Consider the following 11,887-nt stretch of genomic DNA (forward strand, 5'->3'; position numbering starts at 1 on the left):
GAATGAATGATTCTTTCAAAGATCAAATAGACTAAGATGTATGAAAGAAAAGCATACAAAAAAGAAACACCACTAAGCAATAATGAAAAGGAAAAGAAGAAAAGCAAAAAGAAACCAACAAAGAAAAAGGCATGTTTGTTTTGTTTATTTAAATGAGAACAAAAAGAATGGGGTGGCTAGTTTACCCTTTCTTCCTCTCCTTGAGTATTACTAATTCTTTTTCTTTTTTTTTTTGAATTTTATCCTTTGAAGTAGGTAAGTTGGTTTTCCTCTACCAAGTTGATTAATGAAACAAAGGGGACCCAACAAAGGCTGTTTGAGCTACTTGCAGGGCTTTTTTAAGAAATTGATTGGTGGGAATGGGTTGCCCAACAGGCCCAGTCTGAATTGAATAGCATTGGTTGGGCCCCTCTCATATTTGCACTTGTTAAATTAATATTCAATGCCAATGGGTGGTCCACCAAACAGGCCCAGCCTGACTAGGACTGAGCTGGGCTTAGCCTATTCAGACAAGTTCATAAATTTCCAAACTGTTTTGGAATTCCTAAGTCCTAACAATTGGAAAGTGTGTTCTCTGTTTTTCCACTTTTGCATAGAAAACGAACACAAACTAATGAAAGACAAGAAAGCGTATGCTGATGGGATCAAAGTCAAGTTATCACAAAAATAAACTTTCAGAAGCAATTTTTGCTGGAATGCAATTAGGTGGACAAATCCAATATAGTTAGGTGTGATGGGCTTGGGCTTGAGCTATCATATGCTAGCTATGGCTCATGGGCTTTGCTTCTTGTTATGCGTATCTATGGATTCTTGTCTGCGGAACACGTGCTAAGAAAGAAGATCGAGATGAGTCTTCTGGCAGCCCCCAGATACAGGAACTCGGGAGACTTGCGCCAGATGAAAACATGAAGAAAGAGGGGAAGGAATCAAATTTTCGTAGAAGCCAAAACCGAGAGAGATGGTGCTGTGGGAGATCACATTGGGAACCGCTTACTTCTTGGGACTGAAACGCACTTACAAGCTCGTTTTGAAGATTCAGCGTCGTCTAATTAGCCCTAGGCATGTTAGGCTCCGACAATTTGTTTACAGGTAGTCTTCTCTCGCTCCGTCTCTGAAATTTCTCTCCTTTATTGTTTTTCATCTCTGTTCGTGGAGAATTCGATTTCTATTCAATTCTTCTTTATTGGATGATCACCAAGAAATGAACCACTTCTTCAAGGAGTTTGTTAATTATCTAATTGGATAAGTACGGTTTTGCAGCTAAAGATTGCAGTTTTAGGTGCTTTAATTATATTTCATAAAAACTGGTAGTTGATATCAAATCGCTTACCTGCATTTGCAGTATCAATGTTCGGGCTATTGAGGAAGATGCCCATTTGCTTTAATTATTTATGGTTTCTTCTTCTTTCTGCAAAGGCTGATAATAGGAATAAAAGATCTTATTCTTTGATGGAGGATTGAAAAGTGGACGAATAACGGAAATTTATTAATGATCAAAATGAAAATATATAAGCAATAACATAAAAGGGTTCTTACCCACAACAAGCTACCTAGAGTACTAACAAGAAAGAACAAATACAGAATAGAAAGAGAACTTGTCCAGAATAAAAGAACCCCAACAATAACTCCTCTCAATATTGATCTTGGCCAAGCTATCAACCAAAGAACCAATTAATAACTCATTCATTTTCTAATTAATCTTCGAAGCCTCTAGTCTCTTTGATAAGATTATGTTGGGATCCCTGTGTCAGTTGCTAACTTACAAGAGATGAAAGGTGTTAACATTCTCACCACTTTTCTTGCATAAGTTGCTATTTGGGAAGGGATAAATTTCAAGTCTTTCTCCTCCGATGAACATTGTCAATGTATTCTTTTTGGTATTCCTAGAATCCTTGTCACTAATAAAAATTCTAACTTTTAGAGGGTGTGGCCAAATTAACCGGAGGAGCTTGGGTATTAACAACATTTATTAAGCACCTTCAATAAAGGAAGATCTGAGAAGAAAGCTTTGGGATCAAAAAACCGAATTCCACTATCAACACTCTTGGAGTCAACAATGACATTTTGTTAACATGAATGACCAGATGGAAGGGAGGATGTGACAGAAGAGTCTGGGTATTCCTAAGGAATGAGATGGAGTTAAGTCTATGATACTTGTTCATAGTCAACTATCTCTAAATTCAAATCTTCCTATGGTAAAATTTCCCTACTATAAATAAGGTCATACCTAATGAAATTGATGGAGGAGGGATAGACAACTTAAATGAATATCCAAGTTCATAGCCAGGTCATACTACCAGCTACTTCACCAACATCAGTGATTCCTGAGTCCTTGCCAGTTGATAAGATTATCCTTTTTTAAGGTCCCTTGGATTCCACAAGAATCTTTTTTTTTTCTATATTACTTCATTGGATCCCTGAAAATGGAAAATAAATACCTAAGAACTATAGAGGACTTGATTTGATTAAACCTACTTTTGTCTTCTAAAGAGATTTTTTTTTCCATTGCTGGAATTTCTTAGCCTTCATTTGTTTGCAAAATGATTTTTTTCATTTGCTTTAGTACAAATGCATGGGAGTGTAAATGAAAAGTGCAAATTCTTGTTTACTTTTGCTTTAAGTTTTTGTTTTTGCCTATTTGCACTATAAAAAAATTAAAAAAAATAATAAAACCTAAACAAAAACAAACTAGTATTTTGATATGTCCCAGAAATTTGACACGCAGTTTCAGACTCACAGCAGAATCCAAACCACTAGTACCTCAACAGGGAACTGATATTCATTCAGAAGAAAAGAGGGTCACTTACAGTAGGTCGGTTCTTCGAGAGACCGCCGGCTCTCCCAAGCACTCTCAGAATTCTGTACTCAGCAAAAGTTTGCCTTCTTCATCCCCCAAAGCCCCTTCTTATACACATCTTACAGCCTAATTGTCTTCCATAATAAATGCCCAACTGGCCGAAATATAAATGCCCCACTCTTCTTATTCCCAACTAACAAGCTATAAATGCTAAATGCTCTATACTCTTCCTATTCTCAACTGACAAGCTATAAATGCCACAAAAACTCTCCTTATTCCATCCAGCTATAAATTCCCCCATGTTCAATTATTTCCCCCCCCCCCCTTGGCCGCCAGCTAACCTTTCCCCTTCCTGGTGTATGTAAAATTAATTGGGGGCCTATCATTACCCGCCGCCCAAAGTCTAACCTTGTCCTCAAGTTTGAAATGAGGGAATTGGCCGCGAAGTAAGTCAAAAGGCTCCCATGAATCTTCAAAATCAGGCAGGTCCTGCCAATGGATAAGCACTTCCGAACCAGTAACTCCAGGCATAGTGGATGGACGCACCCCCCGAACAGCCGCAGGTTCCACCAGCATTTCCATATCAGCTGATAGAGTGGAAGGAATCACGGGAGAAGAGATATGATTGCCAATTGCCTTCTTGAGTTGCGAGACATGAAAAACAGGGTGAATCCTTGCCTCTGGAGGAAGTTGAAGTTTATAAGTGACATCACCAATTCTTTCCACAATAGCAAATGGTCCATAAAATCGAGGGGCAAGCTTTTCATTGGCTCGACGAGCTAGAGACTGTTGGCGATAAGGTCGCACTCATACATACACCGAATCCCCAACCTCAAAATTAACATCACGGCGGTTCACATCAGCCGAGTCTTTCATCTTTTGTTGTGCCCGGTGTAGATGAGCACGCAGCTCCCTAAGTATAGCATCTCGTTGAAGGAGAACAACTTCAACATCAGCATTAGCAGTAGAGCCAAGCTCATAGCGGATTAATGGAGGAGGATCACGCCCATAAATCACCTTGAAAGGTGTCATGCCAGCAGCAGTGTGAAAAGAGGTATTATAGTTGTATTCTGCCCACGATATCCAAGAAGACCAGCGGGAGGGGGAATAAGCCGCAAAGCACCTCAAATAAGTCTCCAAACAGTGATTAACCACCTCCGACTGTCCATCTGTCTGAGGATGGTAAGCTGAGCTACGACGCAATTCTGAACCCTGCAGGGTAAAAAGCTCGCGCCAGAAGAAGCTTATAAAGACCTTATCACGATCAGATACAATCGAGCGGGGAATGCCATGTAAACGGACTATGTTGTGCAGGAAGGCCTGAGCAACTATGAGAGATGAGAAGGGATGACTGAGAGGGATAAAATGGGCATACTTGGAGAGACGATCGACCACCACCATAATTGTATCAAACCCCTTTGATTTAGGAAGAGCCTCAATAAAGTCCATAGCAATATCTTCCCAGATCTGTTCAGGTACGGGCAAAGGTTGTAAAAGGCCAGCAGGGGACATGGCTTCATATTTACTGCGTTGACACACATCGCAGGCCTGCACAAACTCCTGGACAGAATGCCTTATCCCCCGCTAGTAAAATTCAACTGCTATGCACCTATATGTCCGGCGGATACCCGCGTGTCCTCCCACAACTCCCGAATGAAACTCCTTAAGTAAGAGGGGGATAAATGGGGAAGAAGCTGGCAGAACCAATTTACCATGATAACGTAGGTGTTCTCCAACTAAAGAATAGGCGGGATAGGCAGCCGGATCCTGTTGTATGGTATGCTTGATGTTGGCCAGAAAAGGATCATCATCAACTTGCTTCTTAAGGTCATCAAAATCAAGAAAAATAGGTACTGTAAGTGAGTTTAAGTGCATTTCGGCAGGAACTCTGGATAGGGCGTCAGCCATAGTATTATCGGCACCCGGTTTGTACTGAATCTCGAAGTCATAATTCATAAGCTTAAGAAGCCACTTATGATGCTCACCTTTGACAATCCGCTGCTCCAACAGATACTTGAGACTCTGCTGGTCGGTCCGAACAATAAAGCGTCTTCCAAGAAGATAGGGGCGCCATTTTTTAATAGCAAAGACAATGGCCATTAATTCCCTCTCGTAGACAGATTTTGATTGTGCTGACAAGCTAAGCTTGTGGCTATAAAAAGCTATAGGCCGATTATTCTGCATTAATACCGCCTCGAGACCTACCCCGGATGCATCTGTCTCGATCAAGAAGGGCTGGGAAAAATCTGGAAGGGCCAACACTGGTACGGTCGTCATAGCCCGTTTCAATTCCTGAAATGCATTCTCAGCCTCCGCATTCCGTGAGAAAGCATTCTTTTTAAGCTGCTGTGTCAATGGCCATGCTATTTTACTATAGTTACGCACAAAACGGCGATAATAGCCTGTAAGTCCCAAAAAACCACGAAGAGCTTTAAGTGAAGATGGTTGAGGCCAGTCAACCATGGCCTGGATTTTAGAAGGATCGGCAGAAACACCAGCCACGCTAATAATATGACCCAGATACTCAATGCTAGGCTGAGCAAAGATACATTTCTTTGAGTTGGCAAAGAGACGGTGGGCGCGCAACACAGAGAAGACCTATCGGAGGTGATCCCAATGGGCAGCTTCGGAAGCACTGTAAACCAGAATATCATCAAAAAATACCAGCACAAAGCGACGGAGGAAATCATGGAATACTGTATTCATTAATGATTGGAAGGTCGAGGGCGCATTGGTGAGACCGAAGGCCATGACAAGGAATTCGTAATGACCCTCGTGGGTGCGAAATGCAGTCTTGGGAATGTCCTCACTGCGGACCCGAATCTGGTGGTAGCCCGATTTAAGATCAATTTTGCTGAAAATAGAAGCACCATGGAGCTCATCGAGAAGTTCTTCGATGACCGGAATGGGGAACTTATCCGGAACCGTAGCACGGTTAAGGGCTTTGTAATCCACACAAAAACGCCAACTTTTGTCTTTCTTTTTGACTAAAAGGACCGAGCTCGAGTAGGGGCTTGTACTTGGCTGAATAATTCCCATAGCCAACATCTCAGAGACAAGGCGTTCAATCTCATCTTTCTGGAATCGAGGATATCTGTAAGGACGAACAGAGATAGGAGAAGTGCCTTCCTGTAAGACAATAGCATGTTCTGTAGCCCGTGCAGGGGGTAAGCCCGTAGGCATGTCAAAAAATATCTTTGAACTCATCTAGTAAGGTGGAGATTGGTGGGGATGTAGGCAAGACAGAGTTCAGCGGAGGATCCACTATCTGCAATTGTTTTAATTCTATCAAAACCCCTTGTCCCTCATGTTGTAAGTTGCACATCATGGCATGCAAAGATACCTGAGAGGAACAGAGAGAAGGGTCACCCTGCAACTTTACCCGGACACCTCCCAAATTGAGCTTCATAGACATGTTGCCCCAATTCATCACTGAGTCCCCGAGGGATGCTAACCAAGGAAAACCAAGAATGACATCCGTAGAACCCAACTTTAAGGGAAAGAAATCAGCAATGACATCCAATTCGGGTAAGTTGAGGCAAACCTGACGGCAGACTCCGGAAGTTCTCACCTCATCACCATTTCCCATCTGAACTCCAAATTCGTGTGTAGGGGTGCGGGGTAATTTCAATTCTTCCACTAAAGTTGCGGAGATAAAGTTGTGAGATGCACCCGAGTCTACCAATATGACCACCTCACGTGACAAAATGCGTCCACGCACCTTAAGGGAATTTGCCGCACATAATCCAACAAGAGACGAGACACAAAGTGCGGCTGATTCTGGAGCCGGAGCAATTTCAATGTCCCCGGAAGTGCAGTCCCATTTAGACGCATCAGAATCAAGTTCCTCCACGTCATCTTGAACCCATAAAACCTGAAGTGATTTCTGAGCACAACGATGTCCCGGGCTGTATTTCTCGTCGCAACGTAAACATAGACCCTTCGCTCGTTTCTGCTGCATCTCTTTGTCGGTCATCTTTTTGAAAGCAGGAGGTGGGCCTTAATAATAGGGGCTGATGTAGGAGGAGGGATTGCGGCTCGTGTAGGTCGGGTGACAGCAGAAGTAGTCACTTGTGAAACCCGTGAGTTAAAGTGGGTTCCAGAGAGGGACGTTGCGGGCCCACGAGGATATGAACTGGATTGATAGGCCCATAAGGCCTGATTCTTTTCCTCAATTTTCTGGGCTGCAACCATTTTTCTAATTAGCCCAACGGGTTCCATCTGTCGGAGTTCGGCCTGGATATCTGGGCGCAACCCATTCACAAAGGCTTCTTCAAGGACTGATTCTGGTAGGTCACGTAAGGGGGCAGAAAGCACCTCGAAATGGCGACGATATTCCTTGACAGTAGTGGATTGACGTAATGATAGAAGCTGCTCCTGCAAGTTTCCCTCCTGAGTTGATCGGAAACGTTCAAGGAGGAGTTCCTTGAATTCTGCCCAGCTACGAAAGGGTCGCCGACCATCCTCCCAATAATACCACGCCGGTGCATCACCTTCTAAACAGACCACTGCCGCCCGCAGACGTTCCGCCGGAAGCAAGTCATTAATCTCAAAATAGCGCTCCGCACGAAAAAGCCAGCCGTCTGGATTTTCCCCATCAAAAATAGGCAGCTCCAACTTCCAAGGAAGTGAATCAGAAGTATGTTCCGGGACTGTCATTGAAGGGGACGTCGGGAAAGCTGCACCCTTTCCTTTGTCAGCCGCACGACTTGATGCGGATACAGGAGGAACATTGTCAGTTGTAGACAAAGGAGCTGACAAGGACTGTTGCTGCAGCAACAGATCAAAACGCCTTACCAAGTCTTGTACGCCTCCTTCCAGGGATGTGATCTTCGACAGTCCAGCTGTTATCTCATCACGCAAGCCATCCACTTCAGAATGCAGAGAAGTCAAGCGTTCTTCGAAGCCCTCCACCTGCGATGCCACTTCCTTAACTGTCACCATGGCCGAGGAAAGACACGCTCTGATACCACTGATATGTCCCAGAAATTTGACACGCAGTTCTCAGACTCACAGCAGAATCCAAACCACTAGTACCTCAACAGGGAACTGATATTCATTCAGAAGAAAAGAGACCGCCGGCTCTCCCAAGCACTCTCAGAATTCTGTACTCAGCAAAAGTCTGCCTTCTCCATCCCCCAAAGCCCCTTCTTATACACATCTTACAGCCTAACTGCCTTCCATAATAAATGCCCAGCTGGCCGAAATATAAATGCCTCACTCTTCAGGCTATAAATGCTAAATGCCCTATACTCTTCCTATTCTCAACTGACAAGCTATAAATGCCACAAAAACTCTCCTTATTCCCTCCAGCCATAAATTCCCCCATGTTCAATTATTCCCCCCCCTGGCCGCCAGCTGATCTTTCCCCTTCCTGGTGTATGTAAAATTAATTGGGGGCCTATCATATTTGCATTCCCATACTTTTGCACCAGTGCAAATGAAAATGGTTTTGCAAATAAATGAGGCCTTATAAAGTTTCTTAGTTATTGTAAATTAAGAGATAATTCAATGTAACCATTTTGGTACCTTGGTTGAATAATTCATAACAAGGGAGAGGTTGAGGAGGATGTCACCCATAGGATTAGAGCATGATGGGCAAAATGGAGGGCTGCATCTGGAGTCTTATGTGATAGACGAATATGGCTTAGATTACAAAGGAAATTTTATAAAACAGTTTAAAGTCAGTTATTCTATATGGAGCAGAGTGTTAGGCAGTCAAGAAACAACATGTTCAGAAAATGAGTTTGGGAGAAATGCACGAGATGAACGAGTAGAAAAACTAGAAAGGATAAAATTAGAGAAAGTAGACTAAGATGGTGTAGTCACGTTTACAGAAGACAATTGACAGCAACCTTAAGAAGAAGTGATCTGTTGCAAGTTGAAGGAGCTAGAAGGGCTAGGGGTAGATAAAAAAGGGCATAGGTCAGAGTAGTAAGAAATGATTTAAGCATTCAGAATTTAACAATGGATTGACATTAAACAGAACGGAATAGTGAAACAGGGTTAACAGAAATCAACCATTTCTTTTGTTGATTTGGTTTCCAAAATTGTATAACTCAATAGAACTTTAACCCTAATACCTGTTCTCACTCACCAGATTTCAAAGAAGCCACTTCCAACACAGAATCAAAAGACATGTCAATGTGCCAATATCCTCCTTTCTACCCTTAGTGTCCTTCATGCCCTTTCTACTTCCTAGTCTCCTATTGATCCACCATCAGAACAAGGAGGAAAATCTTTTCACAGTATATGCCTTTGTCTGCCATTTCTGGGGGCTGGTTAGCAAGGGATCAAGGTTTATGAGGATGCCTCATTGTAATGTGTTATGGCAAGTTAAATTGTGGTGCTGGATTTTTGCTCTTCTTATCCTGGCTTAGTGTGAAAATAATGCATAGATAGTATGCTCTTTTCATTGGTTTAGCCAAGGATTTGCTTTAGGCATATTGTACGAACTTGATTAGGCCTGAGTACATCCTTTACCTTGGAATGTCTAATATCATATAGGAACAAGTATATGTAAATAATACTTATATAGAAACATTGTGTACATTAAACTGGGCATATTTTTTGATGAGCATTAATGATGGATGAATACATAGCATATGAAAGGTTTTTCGGGTGCATTTCTGATTACTTGTCCTTATGAGAAAAAATGGTGAATTATGGTCACAAGGCACACACAAATTGGAGGCTTGTGGAACATGCCAATCTCTTTCCAACCAGGGTTCCCTTGGCAAAGTGTGTCATATCTCAGGCATGTTCTATAACACCATATTTGCAAGTCTTGGCACAATAAATGCTCAAAATTTTCATATATCAGCTCATGTACATCGGGAATATACCAGTGTATCTTAATTAGAATTGTTTACAAAAAGCATTCAAGTATCACAAAAAAGAAAAAAAAACTGTAAGGCACCCCCTGAAATGGTTTTTGGATCACTGGCCATTAGCAAAGCAAGCCCTTCGTTTCTCTGATTTTGGTAAGCAGCCATACACCTCTAGATATGGAAGGACTGATGCCCGCAATTTATATGAGAATTTGTAGTAAATGAACATGTGGTTGGACGATTCTGTACAGTCTGTGCAGAGAACACAAACTGATTCCCTATCATCACCACTATCATTTTATTTTAACCTTTGGAATTGGGTATGGTAAATTTAGTGAGCTTCTATCTCACTCCTTTCCCACCTTTATTTTTTATTTTTATTTTTAGGCGAACGCGTGCTGTTTTTGACATAGCACTAAAGGTTCACCGCAACATACAAGAAAGAGATATAGAAGTTGGTAGGAATGTGGGAAACTGGATCCTTAGGTGGCTTGATAGGATGAAACCATCAGCTAATATCCGTGGTGATCCACCTCCGCCTCCCAGTGGTGGCAACGGCAACATGACCAAGCATGTGACAAACACCTCCTCCGGCAGGCAACCTCAGGGACCAGTCCAAAGATCCAGTGGAGAAAATGGAAATCGGGGAATTAATGGACGAGTATCTGCTTCATCAATGAACATAATATGGCGAAAATCTTTCCCTACTCTGGGAACGATGATGTTTCCAGCAAAACCAGTTGGCACCAATGTCCAATACAGGCACTTGTTCTTCTGTGGGCCTGAGATGCAGAGTCAGAGATTGAACTGTGCAAAAGGTAGTGGATTTGAGGGAGTAATCCGAAAAGATATACTGCAGTGGATGCTGCCAAATTGATGGCAGAACGGAGCTTTATTTGCAAGAGGTTTCCTTTTCCTTGTTTTGTGTATTTTTCTTTTATTATTATTATCTTTTTTCCACTAGGAATAAACTTTTAAAGTAGCTTTACATTAAATTTGGCATTAAGGTTGTGAAGCAAATAAATAAATAAAGAAAAGCTTTATTGTAAATTTGTAAATTGAACATTGGACTGGCAATTGTGCTGAACTGCCTGGTCTGATTGATGAATGATGATGGGTCGACCAACTCTCAGAATTGGAGACTTCGGGGGCACATTACAACTGCTATCTTACAAACGTCTGTAGAACGAAGGGATGACTCAAACTCAATGCATTTTAATATTAAGATAGGTAATGTGCTTAGACCTCTCAGGCTCAGAATTGACCATTTGTTATCATGCAATGGAATCTTTCCATTATAGAGATTCCCTCCTAATGTTTCGAATTTCGAAAAAAAAAAGCGTTACAATGTATTTCCCGTATTCATTTTCTGATTGTCTAATAATACTGTACTCCATATTACATTGTTAGCTTTCTATTGTTTTATAAAATTTTCTTTAGCTTTAAGTAGATTGTCTCACCACATAGCATGATAGCACTTCAGATTTACTTTCCATTCTTCTTATCCTGCTCCAATTATATGGGTTACATCTTTTTTTTTTTTTTTGTAATTTCTCTTTTGTCATGAATTACCAACCAAAACTAAAGAATGAGGTTACAATTAGTTGCTTCTTTATCTCCAAGTCTTACTCTTGTTATCATCGAAGCGGGTAATTTACAAACACTCTGTACTTAGGGGTCATGGCACACACCTAATCCGTTGTGTATCATTCTGCAACAAAGATCTTATATTTCTAGACTCCAGCACTTACCCATTGCTATTACCTTTCCTTAAATTAACCATGTGGAATATTGCACTTGGTAACCGCTAGCTACTTGTGGCGGAGACTTGAGATCAAATCCCTTTGCCACCACCATGATTGGGGTTTGCTACCCCCTGTTGTGAAACCCTATGAGCTACGAAACCCCCCTAAAAAAAGTATGGAATATTGCAATTAGATTGTCATGTGCAGGTTTATACATTTTTAGAACCCTAAATTGTTCTTGCAGCATAGATTTTTAGAACCCCGCTAGATACTTGCACCTAACCCCTTGGGAGAACCCTAAATTCTCCCTCTCCCTGATCATTGCATTTGGTCTCTTACCTCCACTGGAACCTTTTCCACTTTAATTTGGCCATCGCATCTAACACTAATGCAAATCCTTTCCTTTCCTTGAGAGAAGACTAGCTTTTGTCGATTTCACCTAGAGTGTTCTTTTTGTTTGGGTAGCTTTATGTAGGTGAACCAAAAATTTTTGACAATAAAGTAGCTTCCTTTTA

General features: G+C 41.6%; 1 protein-coding gene across 1 annotated transcript; it reads left to right on the forward strand.

Moving 5' to 3' along the window:
- Positions 1–826: 826 nt before the first annotated feature.
- LOC104588814 (uncharacterized) lies at positions 827–11,073 on the forward strand. The gene is made up of 2 exons (XM_010246904.3): positions 827–1,089; positions 10,015–11,073. The coding sequence occupies exons 1-2, from the start codon at positions 959–961 to the stop codon at positions 10,502–10,504; spliced, it is 621 nt and encodes a 206-aa protein (XP_010245206.1). The 5' UTR covers positions 827–958; the 3' UTR covers positions 10,505–11,073.
- The last annotated feature ends 814 nt before the right edge of the window (positions 11,074–11,887 follow it).

The sequence above is a fragment of the Nelumbo nucifera genome, chromosome 1 (genome assembly GCF_055504915.1).
Source record: "Nelumbo nucifera cultivar China Antique chromosome 1, China Antique-T2T, whole genome shotgun sequence".
Taxonomy (NCBI): domain Eukaryota; kingdom Viridiplantae; phylum Streptophyta; class Magnoliopsida; order Proteales; family Nelumbonaceae; genus Nelumbo; species Nelumbo nucifera.